Source organism: Rana temporaria, chromosome 7 (assembly GCF_905171775.1).
Source record: "Rana temporaria chromosome 7, aRanTem1.1, whole genome shotgun sequence".
Classification (NCBI taxonomy): Eukaryota; Metazoa; Chordata; class Amphibia; order Anura; family Ranidae; genus Rana; species Rana temporaria.
In genome coordinates, this window is record NC_053495.1 from 91465200 (window position 1) to 91488320 (window position 23121).

Sequence of the window (23121 nt, forward strand, 5' to 3'; positions counted from 1 at the left end):
TCCATTGAGGCAATAAATGTAGGTATACATAGCAAACACCTCACTCCGCATCTCATCTGACAACTCCGGTGCAATAGCAGTCCAACGGGTCATAACCCGCTCAACCAGTTGTGAATTACCAGGACCCAGGTCCGCCTAATATCTAGAGACCAGCTTTACAGGATCTGGATCCAGCAAAACTGCTTACAATTTAGTATTATAGAGCCGAACAACACCTCCCCCAAACTGAGCTAATGCAGCACGGCAAAGCTGTGCATATTTAAAACGCCAAGTCCTCTGGACCCTGTATGTCCTACATAACTGCTCAAAGGAAAAAAAACGTCCCTCTAGGTACAGCTGATGAGCATACTATTTATATATCATTATATATAATCTCATAGCGGGCACATAAGGTTCCACCTTATAAAGTTACCCCAAAGAAACAAGGCATATAACCAAGATTGTGGGAACATATTGGAAACATGGTAGAGGTAGGTAGAGACAGAACCTCCCCCACCTCCTTCCCCGGGATCCCCTTCCTATATACCAACGTTCATTTTTTTTTTAAATATCTCATTTTAGAACCAGTGACATCATCACTGGGTCTCTGTGCATCTATGTGCAATGCAGGCAGATCATAAATGGTGCAAGGGTGACTGGTAGGGTATTTAATGTAGCTGCCGACTTGGCGACAGGTTGGAACCCAGATCCTTGTCCCCCCAGTTTCGGCCATCGAACGTGTGCCGACCATAGCTACGCACTGGGTCATCCAGGACAGGCCCGTCGCTCTACGGGTGGCCAGTGAGCTATACGCTCCAAGGCATGCATATGACCGATCTATAGGGCCGAGTCGCAGCAGCCGGGCAGACAGTCACCTCTGTCACCATGCGGAAGATTGTCTGTCTGGGATGCTTCCAGCACAATCTCACAGGAAGGATAAGTAGTAATCCCCTGCTTCGACAGGAAGACAGAGCTGGGCATTCCTGGAGAGGTTAGTAAAGGGTTTTATCCTTCCCTTCTCCCCTCCCTCCCTTCCCTCCTCCCTAGGCTCTCTGGGTTAGCTGCTGGGTTTCCCCTAGGGAGTGGTTCACCCGTGGGGAACCATGAGATACGTCCGCTAAATCAGTGTTAGAAGCTGTCATAAGAGATTTTACTTACCTGTGTGTCTGCTCCTTGCTTTTGGCCTCTATCGACCACTCGGCGACCATGTTTTTTGTGATTTCTGCTATGTTTACTTGCTGCTGTTTTGGCGGCCATGTTCTTGCGCTGGTTTTTGGCCTCTAACGGCCGCCTCGGTGACCATTTTTCATGTGATCAGGCGGTGCTTGACCATCCACGCTCAGCGGCCATGTTTTTGTGGCCGCATTGTGGTTGCCTCTAGCGGCCGCTCAGCGGCCTTCGCATTCATCCTCCAGGCTCCTATAGACGGTCCCAGTGTCCCGGGTGTCTCGCTTTCACGTCTAGCACGGTCGGCGGCCATGTTTCTGTGGCCGCCCTGTGTGGGCCTCTAGCTGCCGCTCGGTGGCCATTTTTCTGTGGCCCCACACTCTATCTACGCTTGGCGGCCATGTTCTTGTGGCCCGCAGCATTGTTGGCCTCTAGTGGCCACTCGGTACCATTTTGCCATAGATCATATCTTTTAAATGGCGCAGACAGACAGACACACGCTGCTGACAAGTGAGTTTGTAGAGCTGACAAGAAGCCGCCCTACTGAGTAGCCATCGATCAGATCTTTAAACAGCACAGACCGACAGACACGCTGCTAGTGTCAGACTGTATAGCTGACTAGCTCTGCTAGCGAGTGGCACCGTACTGCTGTTCCTGAGTGGTGAGTCCTCTGGGGGGGAACCCCTCGTCTCTGCTGAAGCTAGGAGGGTGAGTTACTGTACCTTGCTTGGGAGTCCCTGTGTCAGGCATGTGGGCAGCATGGTGTTTTTTCCCCTGAGACACCTGAGCTGCCAATTGATGCCCCTGCCCCCGATGTATCGGTAGACGCTATGTTGGCAATCCTAGATGCCTTTGTTGCCAAGGTGGAAGCAGCGCGTGGGAAAACGGGGACTAGAAAGCGACCCCTTCCCCCCGCCATCTTCTGGGGACAACACGGATACGGAGCCAGGTCCAGCTATGGCTCAGGACCCTGGTTCTGAGGTATCTGAGGATGCGGACCAGGATCGGCCGGACAGTGAGGATTACTCCGGATCCAGGTCACCACGCGATAGTTCTCTGGTAAGTGACATCACCGCAGTGCGAGATACTCTAAAAATAGAGGGGTCTGCAGAAGCAACAGAAGCACCGGTCCCTTTTGGGTTCCGTAAGGCGACCCGCACTGCTAAGGTGTTTCCTTGTGTGTCTTATTTAGACAAACTTTTATACAAGGAGTGGGATAAACCACAGAAGGTTTTTTCAGTCCCTAAAAATCTGGCGGTGCGTTACCCTCTTGAAGAGAGTTTCTGGAAAAAATGGACCTCGCCCCCGATAGTGGACCCGCCTGTGTCCAGACTAAACAAGCTAACCACCATACCGGTGCAGGGGGATCCCGCCTTCAAGGACCTTTGCGGACAAGAAGGCTGAGGCGATCACCCGGAACCTGTTCACGGTAGTGGGTTCGGCTGTACGCCCAACCTTAGTTGGGGCCCTGGTGTCTCAGACACTCACGGAATGGGCAAAGATGTTGCACAATGGGTTAGAAGCACGTCAGGCTTCACCGGATGAGGTAGCCCTAGCTGACCAACTGGTACAGGGCCTAAAATTCGTTTGCGAATCAGCCCTGGACACGATTCCTCTGCTGGCCAGGGCTTCAAGCCATGCAGTGGTGTTACGTCGTCTACTTTGGTTAAAGAATTGGTCTGCGGACCAATCTTCCAAGAAGGCCCTGATGGACTTGCCCTTTAAGGGTGACAGACGTTTTGGAGCTTCCCTGGATGACATCATTAAAGATGCCACAGGAGGTAAGAGCACGCTGCTCCCACAATCCAAAAAGGGGAAGGAGCCACGCCGTAGGCAAGGGCCCTTCTTTACCGCGCACAATTGCGGCAGATAAAAGACCTCAGGCCAATAAAGTGCCTGCTCAGGGACAGAGACGTCCCTGGTTTTGCAAACCTAACAAGCCTGCAAACAAATCTATATCCGCATGAAGGTCTGCCCCCACTCATCTCTCGGGTGGGGGGACGTCTTCACGAATTTGCGACCCGGTGGACATCTCAGGTCCCCGACCAGTGGGTTTGTGAAGTAGTGTCTTCAGGGTACAAGATAGCATTCCTATCTTGTCCACCATACAGATTCTTTCCCTCCAACCTCCAGTTACAGCCGACTCGTCAGTAAGCCCTACTTGGGGCAGTTCAAGACCTGCTGAAACGCGAAGTGGTGTACAGGAAGGGTTTCAGGGATTTTACTCAAATCTGTTCATAGTACCAAGGAAGGGGGGCGTTCATCCAATCCTGGACCTCAGGGCCCTCAATTGCTTTGTGAAGGTACGCTCTGTCGTCACTGCCCTCCAGCCTGGGGACTTCCTGGCATTATTGGACATCAGGGACGCCTATTTGCATGTCCCCATATGCATCCAGCATCAGAGATATCTGCGTTTTGCGGTCGGGGAAGACCACTACCAATTTGTGGCTCTTCCCTTTGGCCTGGCATCGGCACCAAGGGTATTCACCAAGGTGCTCGCCCCGATTCTGGCCCTACTAGGACAGCGTGGCATTGCTATCGTGGGCTACTTGGACGATCTTCTTCTGAGGATTCAAGCTCAGAATTAGAGGAGAGCCTGTCTATAACCTATTAAACCCTCCGACACTTTGGTTGGGTACTGAACACTCAGAAGTCAGTAATGGTACCGACTCAATGCCTAGTATATCTGGGGTGGATTCTGGACTCCTCAGAGGCAAAGGTTTTTTTTCCCCTGTGGAAAAATTGCAGACCCTTCGAAGTTGCGGTGCGGCAGTTGACATCCCAGAAATGGTCGTCACTCCGCTTTTGCATGCAAGTCCTGGGCCTCATGGTGGCCTCCTTCGAGGCGGTACCATATGCGCAATCTCGCACACGAGTGTCAAATCCGGGTGAGCCACCTGGTCAGAACCTCCCTAGTTTGGTGGCTGACCTCATCGGCACTTCTGTCCGGGAAGTCGTTTCTTCCCTTTCACTGGATAGTCATCACGACGGACGCCAGCCTTACCGGTTGGGGGGGAGTCTAGGGGGTTCAGTCGACCCAGGGTCGCTGGTCTCCAGAGGAATCCCACTTGCCGATCAATGTCCTGGAACTTCGGGCGATCAGGCTGTGCCTCTCCACATGGTCTCAGAGGCTACAGGGGCGTCCAGTCAGGATCCAGTCAGACAACGCCATGGCTATGCCATATGTTAATCATCAAGGAGGAACAAGAAGCTCGGCTGCAGCGTGGAAAATTAGCAGGCGGACTACCTGAGTCGCCAGATGCTGGACCAAGGAAAATGGTCTCTGCGCCCGGATGTGTTTCGGCTCCTTTGCCAAAGATGGGGCACGTCAGACGTAGATCTCCTGGCGTGTCGACTCAATCGGAAGGTATTGAGGTTTATGGCCAGGTCAAGAGACCCATGGGCAGACGCGACAGATGCGTTAGTGGCACCGTGGAGTCAGTAACGGCTAATCTATGCCTTCCCTCCTCTAAGGCCGGGTACACACGAGAGGATTTATCCGTGGATACGGTCCTCCGGACCGTTTCTGCAGATAAATCCTCTGAGGATTTTGATCCGATGGAGTGTACACACCATCGGATCGAAATCCGCGCCGAATTCCCATCGCGATGACGTGTCGCGCCATCGCCGCGATGATGACGCGGCGACGTGCGCGACGCTGTCATATAAGGAATTCCACGCATGCGTCGAATCATTACGACGCATGCGAGGGATGGGTTCGGACGGATCGATCCGGTGAGTCTGTACAGACCAGCGGATCGATCCGCTGGAGCTGATTCCAGCGGATAGATTTCTTAGCATGCTAAGAAATTTTTATCCGCTGGAAATCGGCCGGCCCGAAAAAAATCCGCGGAAAAATATCCGCTGGGTTGTACACACCAGCGGATCTATCCGCTGGAACTGATCCGCAGATAAATTCCAGCGGATAGATCCTCTCGTGTGTACGGGGCCTTAAGCTCCTTCCTCATCTGCTTCGCAGAGTGGAGGCAGAGGGGATTCCAATGATCCTAATTGCTCCAGATTGGCCTCGGCGTCCCTGGTATGCCGGCGTCTACCGCTGAGAGAGGACCTGCTGTCACAAGGTCCCATACTTCATCCTGCTTTACAGTCGCTGGCTTTAACGGCATGGCTATTGAAAGCCAAGTACTAAGAGACCGGGGCCTATTGGATTCTGTGGTTCCTACCATGAGGAAGACTAGGAAGTTATCCTCTAGGACAGCGGTCTCCAAACCCCGGCCCGCGGGCCACATCCGGCCCGCTTGTGCGTTCGATCCGGCCCGCCCGCAGCTGGCAGGTTGCAGGAACCAAATCCGCACAACCGCCCATGCTGTCACGCTTGTGTTGTGTGTTCCATTCCGCGCCCGCCCGCAGCTGACAGGTTGCAGGAACGAAAGCCGCACAACCGCCCATGCTGTCACGCTGTGCTTTTTGATTGGCTGCTGGGACCGCCGATGTCCCGGCAACCAGTGACGTCACAGGTGCGGCACCTCCCCTCTTCCCGCCCGCTGTTTGAAATAACAAATCCACGTGTGTAGCAGCGGGCGGGAGTCGGGACTCAGGAGTCCAAGAAGAAAAAAAAAAGAAGAGGAGCAGAAGCCGGCTACAGCGGAGGCAAGTGTTGCACAACGCTGATGGGGACACAATGGGGAACGCTGACATTGCTGTGCTGCGCTGATGGGGACACATGCTGCTGAGGACACATACTGATGGGGATATTGCTGTGCTGCTGGGGACACTGCTGATGGGGACTTTGCTGTGCTGATGGGGACATTGCTGTTCTGATGGGGACACCGTTGATGAGGACACGGGTGTCCCCATCAATGGTGTCCCCATCAGCACAGCAATGTCCCCATCAGAGGTGTCCCCATCAGCGATGATGGGCACACTGCTGATGGGGACAATTCTGTTCTGATGGGGACATTGCTGGGGACACCGCTGTTTGGCACACTGCTGATGGGGACATGGGTGTCCACATCAATGGTGTCCCCATCAGGATAGCAATGTCCCCATCAGCGGTAACCCCATAATCGATGTCCCCATCAGCACAGCAATGTCCCCATCAGAGGTGTCCCCATCAGCGGTGATGGGGACACATGCTGCTGGGGACACCGCTGACAGGGACATTGCTGTGCTGATGGGGATGTTGCGGTGGACACTGCTGATGGGGACATTGCTGTTCTGATGGGACATTGCTGGGGACATGGGTATCCCCATCAGCGGTGACCCATCATCGGTTTCCACATCAGCACAGCGGCGTCCCCATCAGCAATGATGGGGTCGCTGCTAATGTGGAAACTGCTGATGTGAACATTGCTGTGCTGATGGGGACATTGCTGAGGACACCGCTGATTGGCACACTGCTGATGGGGACAAAGGTGTCCCCATCAATGGTGTCCCCATCAGTACAGCAATGTCCCCATCAGCGTCCCCATTCTGATGGGGACATTGCTGTTCTGATGGGGACACCACTGATAGGGACACGGGTGTCCCCATCAACCGCGTCCCCAAAGGCAGTGTCCCCATCAGTGGTGTCCCCATCAGCTGCTAATGGGGACTCCGCTGATGGGGACATTGCTGTTCTGATGGGGACATCATTAATGGGGACATTGCTGTGCTGATGCTGACATTGCTGTTCTGATGGGGACATTGCTGTGCTGATGGGGACACCGCTAATGGGGACATTGCTGTGCTGATGGGGACAACGCTGATAGGGACACGGGTGTCCCCATCAATGGTGTCCCCATCAGTGGTGTCCCCATCAGCACAGCAATGTCCCCAACAGCAGCGTCCCCATCAGTGGTGTCCCCATCAGCACAGCAATGTCCCCAACAGCAGCGTCCCCATCAGTGGGTGTCCCCATGATGGGAATATTGTTTTTCTGATGGGAATATTGTTTTTTTGATGGGAATATTTTTTTTCTTATGGGAATATTGTTTTTTTTTATGGGAATATTGCTTTTCTGATGGGGACATTGCTGTTCTGATTTGGCCATTGCTGTTCTGATGGGGACACCGTTGATAGGGACACGGGTGTCCCCATCAATGGTGTCCCCATCAGCCGCGTCCCCAACAGCAGTGTCCCCATCAGTGGTGGCCCCTATCAGCTGCTAATGGGGACTCCGCTGATGGGGACATTGCTGTTCTGATGGGGACATCGTTGATGGGGACATTGCTGTGCTTAAGGGTGACACGGGTGTCCCCATCAGCGGTGTCCCCATCAGCACAGCAATGTCCCCATCAGATGCTGATGGGGACATTGCTGTGCTGATGCTGACATTGCTGTGCTGATGCTGACATTGCTGTGCTGATGCTGACATTGCTGTGCTGATGGGGACATTGCTGTGCTGATGGGGACATTGTTGTGCTGATGCTGACATTGTTGTGCTGATGCTGACATTGCTGTGCTGATGGGGACATTGCTGTGCTGATGGGGACATTGCTGTGCTGATGGGGACACGGGTGTCCCCATCAATGGTGTCCCCATCAGCGGTGTCCCCATCAGCACAGCAATGTCCCCAACAGCAGCGTCCCCATCAGCAGTGTCCCTATCAGCGATGATAGGGACTCCGCTGATGGGGACATTGTTTTTCTGATGGGAATATTGTTTTTCTGATGGGAATATTGTTTTTCTGATGGGGACACCGCTGATAGGGACACAGTGGTGTTCCAATCCGCTGCTAATGGGGACACTGCTGATGGGGACTCCGCTGATGGGGATATTGCTGTGCTGATGCTGATATTGCTGTTCTGATAAGGACATTGCTGTGCTGATGGGGACACGGGTGTCCCCATCAATGGTGTCCCCATCAGCGGTGTCCCCATCAGCACAGCAATGTCCCCATCAGCGGCGTCCCCATCAGCTTCTAATGGGGACACCGCTGATGGGGACATTGCTGTGCTGATGCTGAAATTGCTGTTCTGATGGGGACATTGCTGTGCTGATGGGGATACGGGTGTCCCCATCAATGGTGTCCCCATCAGCGGTGTCCCCATCAGCACAGCAATGTCCCCATCAGCACAGCAATGTCCCCATCAGCGGCATCCCCATCAGCGATGCTGTTCTGATGGGGACATTGCTGTGCTGATGGGGACATTGCTGTGCTGATGGGGACACCGCTGTGCTGATGGGGACACCGCTGATAGGAACACGGGTGTCCCCATCAGCGGTGTCCCCATCAGCGATGATGGGGACATTGCTGTTCTGATGGGGATATTGCTGTGGACACTGCTGTGGGGATGGGGACACGGCTGTGGGGATGGGGACACGGCTGTGGTGATGGGGACATGGCTGTGGGGATGGGGACACGGCTGTGGTGATGGGGACATGGCTGTGGTGATGGGGACATGGCTGTGGCGACGGGGATATTGCTGGGGACGCTGCTGATGGGGACACAGATGATGGGGAGTCTCTAATGAGGGACACAGACGTGTGGAAGGCTCCGATGGGAACACAGACGTGTGGAAGGCTCCGATGGGGACAGAGGCATGTGGAAGGCTCCGATGGGGACAGGCGTGTGGAAGGCTCCGATGAGGACAGACGTGTGGAAGGCTCCGATGGGGACAGAGACGTGTGGAAGGCTATGATGAGGTCACAGGCGTGTGGAAGGCTCTGATGGGGACACAGGCGTGTGGAAGGCTCTGATGGGGACACAGGCGTGTGGAAGGCTCTGTTGGGGACACAGGCGTGTGGAAGGCTCTGATGGGGACACACAGGCGTGTGGAAGGCTATGATGAGGTCGCAGACGTGTGGAAGGCTCTGATGGGTACACTGGCGTGTGGAAGGCTATGATGGGGACACAGGCGTGTGGAAGGCTCTGATGGGGACACAGGCGTGTGGAAGGCTCTGATGGGGACACAGACGTGGGGAAGGCTATGATGAGGTCGCAGATGTGTGGAAGGCTCTGAAGGGGACACAGATGTGTGAAAGGCTATGATGAGGTCGCAGACGTGTGGAAGACTATGACGAGGTCGCAGACATGTGCAAGGCTCTGATGGGGACACAGGCGTGTGCAAGGCTCTGATGGGGACACAGGCATTTGCAAGGCTCTGATGAGGTCGCAGACGTGTGGAAGGCTCTGATGGGGACACAGGCGCGTGCAAGGCTATGATGAGGTCGCAGACGTGTGGAAGGCTCTGATGAGGTCGCAGACGTGTGGAAGGCTCTGATGGGGACACAGGCGTGTGGAAGGCTATGATGAGGTCGCAGACGTGTGGAAGACTCTGATGGGGACACAGATGTGATCTGAGATACATATATAATGGGGATCTGGAGGATGGCACAGACATAAGGGGGGACTATGATGAGGACTCTGATGTAAGCGTAAACTCTCAAATCTTTTCCTTGTTCAGATATCTCCTTCAGTTATGGAAGGAAAAAAGAAAAGAAAAGTGGACAGCGAATGCCGCATATTTAATGAACAATGGAACCTAAAGTACTTTTTTGTACAAGCGGGCGATAAAGCCTCGTGTCTCATATGCAATGAAAATGTTGCAGTTTTGAAGGAGTACAATTTGCGTCGGCACTATGAGACAAAACACGAGCAAAGTTATTCTAAATTCACAGGAAAACAGCGTTCGGAAAAATTTCAATTGATGCAACGCAATTTGCTTTCCCAAAAAGCTCTATTTACGCAAAAGAAAAGTGAAAATGAAGCTTTAACTCGGGCCAGTTATAAAGTTGCTTATGCCTTGGCTAAAAGAGGAAAACCATTCACGGACGGAGATCTTATTAAGGAGTGTATGATGGAAGCAGTGGAAGAGTTATGCCCAGAAAAAGCTAATTTGTTCAAAACTATAAGTCTTGCACCTAATACTATTGCTCGTAGAATTGACGATATAGGAAGCAATATAGTTAATCAAATTGCAGAAAAAGCAAAAAATGTTCTTGTGTATTCTCTCGCACTTGATGAGTCAACTGATGTGTGTGATACATCACAACTTTTAGTGTTCATTCGTGGTGTCGACAGCGAATTTGATGTCACACAAGAGTTAGCATCAGTGCATAGCATGCACAGCACAGTAACTGGAGAAGACATCTTCAAAGAACTGCAAAAAACTGTGACGGAATATAACCTGGAGTGGAATAAACTGCAATGTGTGACAATTGATGGAGGAAAAAACATGTCTGGGGCGAAGAAAGGTTTAGTTGGACAAATAATGAAAACTTGCGAGGTTGGTGGATTCTCAAAGCCCATGTTCCTGCATTGCATTATCCATCAGCAAGCATTGTGTGGAAAATATCTGGATATGTCTTGTGTTCTGAAACCTGTTGTTTCAGTAGTAAATTTTATTCGATCTCATGGGCTTAATCATCGCCAGTTTCGTGATTTTCTAAAAGAAATTGACTCAAAGTACATTGACTTGACTTACTACACAGCAGTTCGATGGCTTAGTTGTGGAACAGTTCTATCACGCTTCTTTCACCTCAGAGAAGAAATTAATTCATTTCTAACAGAAAAAAATCGACCCGACCCACTTTTGTCAAACACTGACTGGCTTTGGAAATTGGCTTTTTTTGCAGATTTGACAGACCATATGAATCAACTGAATCTGAAATTGCAAGGTGAAACCAATTTGATTTGTGACCTATTTGTGCATGTCAAGTCATTCAGGGCAAAACTCATGCTTTTTGAAGGACAGGTGAAAGACCATAATTTGGTTCATTTCCCATGTTGTGAAAAATTTCATAAAGAGAGCAAAACAGAATTTCCTTCTTCATTTGCAACTGTAATCATTCAGGGTTTGCAAAAACAATTTCGGGAGCGATTTTCTGATCTTGATGGTAGAGCAGATGATATAAAACTGTTTCAAAATCCATTTGACTGCAATGTTGAAACACTCCCAAGTCAGTTTCAATTGGAAATTATTGACCTACAATCAGATGACATGCTGAAAGACAAATATAAAGAAGGAAATTTGATCCAATTTTATAAATCTTTGCAGCCTGAGCAGTTTCCAAATTTGAAGCAATTTGCTCGTAGACTTGTGTCAGTCTTTGGTACAACATACCTGTGCGAACAAACATTTTCAAAAATGAAGTATGTCAAGTCCAAATATCGAGCAAATTTATCGGATGATCATTTGAAGTCCATCCTAATAATTGGCTCCTCAAGCCTGAAACCTCAGTACAGTGACATTTTGAAATTAAAAAATCGGCTCCATCGTTCACATTGAATTTGTAAACATGTTTTTTTTTTGTGAACCTGAAGCACAAAATTCTTTGCATTATGTTTTGCTGTTTACACAAAATTGCCAGATCTGTGTTGAAAGTTGCAGACTGATTTTATTTTACTTCGACTAAAATTAAAGGCCCAAGTTTATTTTGAATGTCTTTGCGTTGTTTTGCTAAAGTTTTTTCTCTTTTGTTCTCAGTCATATCATGCTGATTACAAAAACAATCCATGTAAAATATATACATTTAATTTAATACATAACTGATTTTTTTTTCCGGCCCCCGAATACTTGTAAAATCTTCAATGTGGCCCTCCTGTTGAAAAGTTTGGAGACCCCTGCTCTAGGAGGATTTACCATCGCACTTGGAAGGCTTACTAAATCCTTTGCGAGGAAATGAGGTGGAATCCGCGGACTTATTTGGTTTTCAGAGTCCTGCTGTTCTTACACCGCGGGGTGGACCAAAAGCTTGCTTTAAGTACGATTAAGGGGCAGATATCTGCCCTGGCTGTTTTTTGTTTTTTTTTCAGCGACCCCTGGCGGCTTACTCTCTAGTGAGAACATTTGTACAGGGGGTTCGGCATGTGGCCCCTCCGGTCCGTCCTCCGCTACCTTCGTGGGACTTTAATCTGGTCCTCTCGGTGCTTCAGAAACCACCGTTTGAAGAGATTAGAGAGATTCCCTTGTTGACACTTTCTCAGAAGGTGATCTTTTTGGTGGCTCCTTATCTGATCTTCCACAAGGATAAGGTGGCGTCCGCAGCCTTCTTTTCTACCTAAGGTCGTTTCGGCCTTCCATCTCAATGAGGACATTGTACTTTCATTCTTGTGCCCTTATCCATCACATCCTAAGGAGGCGACGTTGTCCGAGCTCTGAGAAGTGTACCTTTCCGCTGCTGCTCTGTTCCGGAGGTCAGACTCACTGTTTGTCTCGGTAAATGGTCCCAAGAAGGGCCTAGCGGTCTCGTCGGCCACCATCTCAAGCTGGATCCGACAGATAGTGATTCAGGCTTGCTCCATAAAGGGTCGGGCGCCCCCCTTTCCTCTCACGGTGCATTCGACCAGGGCAATAGGTGCCTCTTGGGCTTTCCGACATCAATCATCTGTTTCCCAGGTGTGTAAAGCGGCGACTTGGTCGTCCGTTCACACTTTCACTAAATTCTACAAGGTTGATGTGAGTGCATCTTCGGATATGTGCCGACCTCTATAGTATCTAATCATGGGCCGAAAAATAGAAGCATGATGATCGTGTAGTGCAAGAGTTAATTATCGGAAAACAAAACATGACTCTCCAAAAGGCTGTAAAGGTGTACACCTAATAAGATCAATAGCCTGATGGGGAATTTCACAGCATTACACAGGAGTGCTTATATCTGTACAATAGTTGTGTTTTCTCAAAATGCACGAAAACTTTATTTCATTTTATTTTTCTAAAATACTCAGAACACGCACATAAAATGCAACTTTATGTGGAGTTACACATAGGTCACAATGGTTACTCCATAACTTTGGTATCTTGAAGGGATATATAGGTGTTTTTTTGTTATTTACATGTCTTATTTATATGCATGTTTTTTACATCCTTTTTCTTACTTTAACATGTTAATTGTAAAGGAGGTCACATCACCTGCTCTATATGATTCAGATTGAATATGTATGCAATTAACTGTTTAATTATTTGATTGATCCAGCTCCGCCATTGGCGAATGTTTTCTCACATGATGGTGGTATTGGTATATATGTTATTTTAGTGTGAACCTGTGACTAAGCGCTGAATTGCAGCGTGAAACGCGTCGGCCATTCTGTACTTGTTGTTTGCAGTGTCTGCATGTGCTTTTGACAATAAAAGACCAACTTTATTTTAAGTCATTTTGGAGTGCGGCTATCCAGAGTTTTTTTCGTCTATGTGCTATAATCAGCATTGCCGGCACCCTGGTGGTTCAACAACCCTTGATGATCTACGAGGCTCACCTGGAGCGGTGAAAAAATTGTCTAAAAAGCTTTATAACCAGAAAAAAATTCTTAGATGTTTAACTGCAACATTTACAGTGATATGCAGCCTTTATAAACTATGAAACAACCTGGGGCCTCTTGTAATTAAAGTGGCTGTAACCCTAAAAAAAAATTGATCCTGTTCCTTTAACCCCTTCCTTACCGGTCCATTATAAAATGATGCCGGCAGGAACCCTCCCTCCGGGTGGACGTCTTATGACGTTCTTTCTTCCCGACACTCTAGGGCGCGCGCGCCCGCGGCACCGCTCGTGACTCGGTGCACGTGCCCTCCTGTCAGAGGTCAGATCTGTAAACGCACAGATCCACCTCCTGTCAGGCCTCGTACATACGCCCGTTTTCCTCGACAGAATCCATCAAGAAACTTGGTGGCAGAGCTTTTTTGCCAAGGAAAATGGTCGTGTGTATGTTTTTCATCGAGAAAACTGTTGTGGAACTCGATGAGAAAAAAAGTGAACAAGTTCTCTTTTTCCTTGTCGGGAGTCTTAATTTCCTCGTCGTGTTCCTTGTCGTGTTGGTTTTCGACGAGAAACACATTCGTGTGTATGCTTAGAAACCCGCACATGCTCAGAAGGGTGGTGCCAGTGGAATCAAACTTCCCCTTTATAGTGCCGTCGTACGTGTTTTACGTCACCGTGTTTGAGAACGACAAGATTTTGTCTTGACAGTGTGTACGGAAAAAAAAGCTTGTCAAGATTCTCGACAAGCCTAACAAGGAACTCGTCGAGGAAAACGATGTTTCATTTACGACGAGTTCCTCGGTCGTGTGTACGAGGCCTCAGAGGTGAGGAGACCGATGTTTGTTCCCAGTACAGAGGAACACACATCGGTCTCCTCCCCTTTTGAGTCCCCCTCCCCCTACAGTAATAATCACTCCCAGGGAATATATTAACCCCTTCAGCGCCCCTTAGTGTTAACCCCTTCCCTGCCAGTCACATTTACACAGTAATCAGTGCAGTTTTATAGCACTAATCGCTGTATAAATGTGAATGGTCCCAAAAAAGTGTCCGATATGTCCGCCGCAATGTCACGGTCACAATAAAAATCGCAGATCGCCGCCATTACTAGTAAAAAAATATATAATAAATAAAAATGCTATAAATCTATCCCCTATTTTGTAGACGCTATAACTTTTGCGCAAACCAATCAATATACGCTTATTGCGTTTTTTTTTTTTTTTTTTTTTTTTTTACCAAAAATATGTAGAAGAATACGTATCGGTCTAAACTGAGGGAACAGTTTTTTTGTTTTTTAAATTGTGATATTTATTAAATCAAAAGTAAAAAATATTGATATTTTTAAAAAAAAATTACGCTCTTCTTTTGTTTATAGTGCCAAACGAAAGCTCTATTTGTGGGGGAAAAAACATGAAGATTTAATTTGGGTACTGTGTTGCATGACTGCGCAATTGTCATTCAAAGTGCAACAGTGCTGAAAACTAAAAATTGGTCTGGCCGGGAAAGGGCTGAAAATGCTGTGTATGGAAGTGGTTAAAGCATGAATTTGTGACTAAGTGCTCAGTGTTTGTGCTGTGTAATTTGTCCCTTTGTATCATCTAAAATACGTGACTGGTGCTGCCCTTTGTAAACTGACCACGTTTATCATGGCTGCTGATCCATGATTACTGTGGTCAGTTTACGTGCCTCCGTCACCCCGCTGTGTCTCTTCGCTCCCCCTCTTCTCCTTCTCTCTGCCTGTCAGCTAGTCTCTGCCAATCTGCTCCCTGCCCCTCCTGCTGCTAAAAGACCTTTGTTTGCTTACTAAGGCTCCATTCACACCTTGGCGACAAAACGCCCGACGCTCGTGCCGCTGGAGGGGAGAATTGCCATTGATGTCTATGAGATGGTTCACATTTCATAAACGCCGTACGCCTGCCACCTGAAAACAAGTCCCGGACCCTTTTTTTCAGGCGGCATTGGCGTTCGGCCATAGACATCAATGGCAATTCTTTGTGAAAAAAAAAAAAGTAACCTAATCGCGGCAAAATACGCCGCGTACGCGGCGTTACAATGTGAATGGGGGCTAAAATCCCTTGATAGATTACGTTATGTGCCCCAGTGTATGTTCTTTATAAAAAATATGCCACTTTATACCTTATTTCAGAGCGGCGCTTACGTGACCACCTGCGGCTCTCCTCCCTTCCCCTCCTCCCGGCTGCCATCAGTGGGTGATTCTCAGCCCCTCCCTCTGTAGTTTTTAGATAGGGGGAGGAGAGTGGCGGCTATTTACGTGATCGCTGAGGGGCACTCTAAAATAAGATAAAAAGCTGCTTTTTTGCATAGCATACTAGCTCATTATGATATACTTACCTTAGATCAAAGTCCACGCAGCGATCCTGTCACACTGGATAAAGTGACAAGTGCTTTTGCGCTAAAATGGATCCTAAATGAGTGAATCCACCAAAAATATATAGTGCAGCAAAACCTAATTATGTTTACATGACATAAAACAGGAATATAAATAAATGGTGATTCTGCGCAACATATCACACTAATGGAATAGTGATATCACATAAGCAAGATAAATGTAAGAGCTGACAAATAATCAGCATATAGTATTAAATGTAAAGAAAATAGTGAGTCCAAATATAAATATATATATACTCAAATAGTGAATAGTGAGTCCAAATTATATAATACTCATAAGGCGAATGTGCAAAAATATATAAAGAATATTGTGCAAAAAAAAAAACGGAATGGAAGTTCAATCCCAATAGTAAACACAAATCAGCTGTCAGGGCAGATATTCTGAATGCACTGGATGAAGGTGAGCACCAGCTCTATGGTGTGAGTGCACGGCCGTGCGATAGAAGATAAATGATTTCCCCAGACGAAGACACGTGGTGTCGTAACGCGTAGGAATTGGAGGACGTACACCCGGAGTGACGTAAGCTGGCGATTCAAACGCCGCTTGTTTGTTTCCTCGTTGCACTTATATTTTTCTTTTAATGTAAGTGCAGGTTTTTCCTCAATAAACATATTTTACCTGCACCAAACGTTACCTCACTATGGGAGTCCCCTCTCTCTCTCTCTTATAACCCACATCATCCATCTGGCTTTGAGGAGCATCTGTCCCAATTAAGGAAGGATCCATCAGATCAAGAGAGGAAACATCAGGGACCACCCATAGAAGGCTGCGAGTGACCTGTACATCAATGCCCATTTAGGAGGGCTGAGAGGTAAGAGTCCCGGGAGCTCAGCCAGGGATCTGGTTTATCTTCTATCGCACGGCCGTGCACTCACACCATAGAGCTGGTGCTCACCTTCATCCAGTGCATTCAGAATATCTGCCCTGACAGCTGATTTGTGTTTACTATTGGGATTGAACTTCCATTCCGTTTTTTTTGCACAATATTCTTTATATATTTTTGCACATTCGCCTTATGAGTATTATATAATTTGGACTCACTATTCACTATTTGAGTATATATATATTTATATTTGGACTCACTATTTTCTTTGCATTTAATACTATATGCTGATTATTTGTCAGCTCTTACATTTATCTTGCTTATGTGATATCACTATTCCATTAGTGTGATATGTTGCGCAGAATCACCATTTATTTATGATCCTGTCACACTGCTTTGGCCGGCGACATGTCTCCTGGGCACAGATTTAAATACAGTAGAAAATTGAAGCTGAACATAAATAAAAGCTGATCATTTTAATGATGCCTGTCCATGTTAAATGGTCTGTCTCATCCCTGTAACTGCAAGAGAGCTTTTCTGTTGAAAGAAAACACCTACTGGCTTGATCAACAGATGAATATAAAAGAAAGGAAGCCTAAAAAAAGGAAACTAATGCAGCCTTCACATCTAAGGATTGGTAAACTGCAATATAATAAATGTTTGCTTATGGGTTTAATATTGCGCTAACTTTGCACTGAATAAGGGACAGAATGTGGATACGTTAGCCAATTTTACACACAAAAAACATCCAGCTTTACACTGGCAACTGATCTGCACTGTACTCGAATATCAGATGTAAGTGTTAATATTTTAGAAGTTCAAATCCGGCATAGTAAGGAATATTATGGATCTATTGTGTTAAACCTACAGAGACTGATATATGTGTTATAGGATGTTTGGTAACATTAGTTGCAATGTATTCCATAGGCTGCCATACTGAAAGATGCTCTAAATTGTTGATATTAACCTGTTTTGTTTCAAATACCTCTAGCCTTCTGTCTCAGAGCCTCAGTTTGTGAATTACTATAATCACTTTTTCAATTATGTAGATAACTATTTTTAATTACAATTTTTTTTTTCCATTTTCATCCACAGAGGAACATTTATTGAATTTCGTAATGGAATGTTGAACATCTCACCTATTGGCCGTAGCTGCAATCAAGAGGAGAGGATTGAATTTTCTGAGTTGGATAAGGTATGTAATTCAACTGCTGGAGAATTGTAGTTAGTTGTAATGTCAGTCAGTTGTAATGTCCCCACTTACTCCTAAAGATAAGAGACTAGCGAGTCCGGTATGCTTAAAAAAATATATATATATATTCCCTGAGGAGTTATAAAAAGGGGCACAAATAAAAACTGTCCAACGATTATCACGCAGTAAAATACAAATCCATGTTTTTGTGCAAATTACCTGCCAGTGGGGTCAGAACGTTACAAATTACCTTAACCACTTAAGCCCCGGACCAAAATGCAGCTAAAGGACCAGGCCCCTTTTTGCAAATCGGGACTGCGTCGCTTTAACTGACAATTGCGCGGTCGTGCGACGTGGCTCCCAGACAAAATTGGCGTCCTTTTTTTCCCACAAATAGAGCTTTTATTTGGTGGTATTTGATCACCTCTGCGGTTTTTATTTTTTGCGCTATAAACAAAAATAGAGCGACAATTTTGAAATAAATGCAATATTTTTTCCTCAGTTTAGGCCAATACGTATTCTTCTACCTATTTTTGGTAAAAAAAAATCGCAATAAGCGTTTATCAATTGGTTTGCGCAAAATTTATAGCATTTACAAAATAGGGGATAGTTTTATTGCATTTTTATAAAAAACATTTTTTTTTACTACTAATGGCGGCAATCAGCGATTTTTTTCGTGACTGCGACATTATGGCGGACACTTTGGACAATTTTGACACATTTTTGGGACCATTGTCATTTTCACAGCAAAAAATGCATTTAAAATGCATTGTTTATTGTGAAAATGACAATTGCAGTTTGGGAGTTAACCACAGGGGGCGCTGATGGGGTTATGTGTGACCTGAAGTGTGTTTATAACTGTAGGGGGGTGTGGCTGTAGGTGTGACATCATCGATTGTGTCCCCCTATAAAAGGGATGACGCGATCGATGCTGCCGCCACAGTGAAGAACGGGGAAGCCGTGTTTACACACGGCTCTCCCCGTTCTTCAGCTCCGGGGACCAATCGCGGGACTCCAGCGGTGATTGGGTCCGCGAGTCCTGCGGTCCTGGAGCTTCGGACCGGGTCGCGGGAGCGACCCACGGCTGGGTACTAGTACAGGACGTACCTGTACGTGGATGTGCCCAGCCATGCCATTCTGCCGACGTTTATGTGCAGGAGGCGGTCCTTACGTGGTTAAAGTGTATGTAAACCTGATTCATGAGATTTGAGCTGGGCACATATATCTGCAGTGTTTTGTTATCTCCCTTCAAAGCACCATGTCCTGTAGCTGTCTCCTGCTCCATTCTTCTGTTATCAGCCTGATAACTGCTGATAAGTTCTCCGTCAACTGAGATAAAAGCACCCTGAGTTTTGTGTTGTGGAGGATGCTATAAATAGGTTAGCAGAGCCCTGAACTTTTCAACAATCAGCTCTGAAAGTCTCTACCTATGAGGAGAGGGGGTGTGTGCCTTTCCTCGAATCAGATGTCTTGGCTGTATGCTCAGGCTTCGATGCAGTGTTGACCAGGAAGAGAAAATCTAACATGAACTGAACAACGGTATATAAAGCAGAAGACAGCAGACAGGGCCGGTACAAGGAAGGGGCGGATGCCCTGGGCGGTGTCATTATACACATTAGTGTGCCGAGTTCGCTCCTGCATCCGACACAACAAGCCCTGGCTTCACCTCCCTTTCCTGTCAGGTTCACTGTTGACTCCCCCTATGGAGGAGCCTCGTAATCTCGGTCGGCATTGGGACATCACTCACGGCTGGAGGCGGGGTGGGAGGACTCGGAGGAGAGCAGAGACCTGTGGCGGCGCTGCAACCTAGAGGACCTGAGGAGCCTGGCTCCAGCTGGAACTGGAAAGCAGTGTGGGTAGGAGGCAGGCGTCTTCGAACCACGATCCTGGTCCCCTTCAGCATTGATATCTCTCCCGCCAGCTGCCGCATAGGCAAGTTTAGAAATCGGCTCCTCCTCAGCTCTGACAGGACAACATGAGTAGTGTCGGAAGAAGGGCATCACAGAGCGATGTGCCGCACTGTATCTGAGGTCTGTGTGTGAGGAAAGCTTCTGCCAAGCTGAGGGAAGGGAGAACTGCACTGAGGCCACAAGGGGAAGATTGAGAGTATTTGTAGGGAGAAAATAATTACTTCTAGGTGGGATCGATAAGGTGGGGGTGTATTTGTGCTATTGTGCTAGGAAGGAAATTCTTGAGTTGTGCTGGGATGCGAAATTTGAGGGGTGCCAGGATAAGATTTTTTTTCTAGCAGGGGTATTTGGGGGGGGTTGTGCTAAAAGAGGTGATGGGGGGATTTGTTCTAGAAGAATTGGGAAGCAACTGCGCTAATTAAATACAAATATGATACAAAGGTACTCCTGAAAGAAATACTGATGTAAACAAATAAAGCTGCACCTTACTGTGTATAGTGGAACAGTGATAACATAGGAAAAAAACAAGATGCGCTAAAAATACAAAGTAAAATCCCAAACCACATGATACAAATTAATGTCCATAAGTGAGGAAAATGAAAAGAAAAAATGAAAAAAATTAAGTCCTTAAGGGAACGGCAAAGTTCCTATTTCACCCGTGAAGTGAAAAAAAGAGGAAGCGATTTATCGCGAAACCGGTCGGGCGGAACGAGTGCTGCACCGGATCACCCCCCGCTACTTGCACGACTTCTTTACCATTTTGGACGGGTTATATTGGTTAGCTTCCGGCCGGAGCTCCAATTTGACATGCTCTATAACACTGTTTAAATGTAAGTGTGTTTTTGACTTTTTAAAAAAATAAACGCATCATTGGTTTTACACTATTGCGGCTTTTATATGTCTTTCCATGATACCTGATAAATCGAGTTTGATAAGCACCAGGAACGAGATAAGGATTGTTCTCCAGCTCAGTCCACCTGCACTCCGACTACCATTGGTTTATCCTTGACATGCTTTCTGGGGTCTTCTTTTAGTTAAGAGACCGCCGGATATCCGGTAAGAGGCTTAATTTGCTTTCGGTGGTGGATCACTGTTTCTGGATAGTCACCTTATAACCTTGGATTTTTATTTATGGACGGATTGGTTTTCTTCTTTTTTTCACTTCACGGGTGAAATAGGAACTTTGCCGTTCCCTTAAGGACTTAATTTTTTTCATTTTTTCTTTTCATTTTCCTCACTTATGAACATTAATTTGTATCATGTGGTTTGGGATTTTACTTTGTATTTTTAGCGGATTTGTTCTAGGACAGAAAATATTGGGGCTGTTAAAAATGGGGATTGGGGGGAGAATTTATGCTAGTGGGGATAATGGGAAATTTGGGGGGAGGATTTGTGCTAGTAGGGGGATTTTGGGGGGATGACGGGAGTAAGACTTTTACTGGGAGGATGAGGATTTGTGCTGGGGGGGAATATGTGCTGGGAGGATGAGTACTACATGGGGGGGCATATGTGCTGGGAGGATGAGGATTTTTGCCAGGAGGGGGGAATTGTGCTGTGGGGTGTGGGAGAGATAATTTGTGCCAGGAGGGAGGATTTGTGCCATGGGGATGGTGGGGGAGAGGATTTTGTGCTAGGAGGGGGATTTGGGGGGGGGGGTAGGTTGTGCCAGAATAGGTGATGGGGGGATTTGTGCTAGAATAGGTGATGGGGGGATTTGTGCTAGGATCGGAAATATTGGGGCTGTTAGTGCTAGGATGGGAAACTTTAGGAGTGGTTTGGGAGGATGGGGGAAGAGGATTTGTGCTAGAGGAGGGATTTGGAAGGAGGATTTGTGCAAGAAGGGGAAATTATTTCCGGGGGGAGGCGATTTGGAGGGAGAGGATTTGTGCTATTAGGGATGATTGATGGGTATTTGTGCTAAGAGGGGGAGGATTTATGCTAGTTGAGATGACTGGGGGGTATTTGTGCTAGGAGGGGGACATTTGAGGAGTGGTGGATTTGTGCTGGGAGGGGAAATTAAAGGGTGAGGCTGTGTGCTAACAGGATGCTTTTTTAAGGAGGTATAGTTGTGCTAGCATGTAACATTTGGGAAGATAGGATTTGAGCTTAATGAGAGGATGAGGAAAAGATTTGTGCTGGGAGGGTGGATTTCAGCAGGGAGAGATTCGTATTGGGAGGCGGGAGGATTCTTATTTGGGGAGAATTTTGGCTTGCAGAGGGAATTTATGCTTAGAGCTAAGTATACCGATTAGTGCTCAATTTTTATTTTACTTTTCGGAGGGGTGGGGGGATTTTTGCTAACACATGATGCTCATCCATCGTGTGTTTTTTGGCGTCTTCGCCCTGGGTGCTCAAATACCTTATTCCAGCACTGACAGCAGATATACATGTAAAACATATGTAGGGAGATTTGTTTCATCTTTGTATATCATCTGAGGCTGTTCACTTCACTGGGTATATGTGAGGGTTTATACAAGAAAAAGTGATAACTGCGCTAACTATGAATTACTATGTATTGTGCCAATATAGGCGTATATTTTTACCACATAGTGTCTAAAAAATTCCCTTACAGAAATATGTCAACAATTGCCAAAGGGCCAAAAGGCCAAACGACAGATCAAACAAATCAAACAATATGAAAAAAGGAAAAATGTAGATATAAATATAAAGTCCCAAAAGTTGTCTTCAATGATATTCAGCTGTTTCCTTATGTGCTCAATCCACCCATCAGTGACTAAGCGCAGCTGTTTTATTCACCAATTTGTGCAAATACCACCACCGTCTGAATTGGCCACTCACCAGAAATATGCTACATATACGCCTTTGGTTCATCTACAGGATAACCACTCCACTCATGGGCAACAGCCTGGGAATCCTTCCAGTGTAACAGTAGTAACTTTTTACAGGCTTATATCAAATCTCATAAAAAATATATAAAAGACATCATTGCGCAGTAAGTCTGCTATTTATTGGTAAAAAAACTAATTTAAAATATTGCACTCACAAATCAGGTGCCAGTGAGCCGGTGTCTTGTCGAGCTAGTTCCCCTATTGATATGGTTGACTGCGCAGGCGCAGACGAAGCCCATGGAAATCTCCGAACCTGATCAGCTGTTCTTCAGGTGCACACGGCGCATGCACGGCTCAGGGCGGCATCCAGGCTCATTCCTTATCATCCCTGTGGATTGGAGGATGTTAAAAAAAGAGCCAGGAGGCCGAGCGAGTGCAGCGAACCGTCCAAGCGAGGACGTGAGGCCGACTGGCCACTTACAGCAAATTCCATGTCGCCCTGGACCTGTTGCTACAGCTGATCAGGTTCTGTGATTTTCGTTGGCTCGGATTAAGCCTGCGCAGTCAAGGGGGGAACCATATCGGCAGATCACCGGCACTAAGCCTTTCCAGCAGTCTGTATAGGGCTTGGTGAACCAGCGTGTGTTCCTCTATGTTCGCGTGCGATCCAAGCCTTGTTTTTGCTTGTGAACTGGCAGGAAGTGATGTCGTAATGC

General features: G+C 47.1%; 1 protein-coding gene across 4 annotated transcripts in view; it reads left to right on the top strand.

The window, feature by feature from the left end:
• Positions 1-23121, top strand: part of PMM1 (phosphomannomutase 1) — a 106048-nt gene that overhangs the window by 66332 nt on the left and 16595 nt on the right. For all 4 annotated transcript variants that reach the window (XM_040359643.1, XM_040359644.1, XM_040359645.1 and 1 more), the window contains one exon: positions 17610-17709. In XM_040359643.1, the coding sequence (XP_040215577.1) occupies positions 17610-17709 (100 nt within the window). The remainder of the gene's footprint in view (positions 1-17609; positions 17710-23121) is intronic.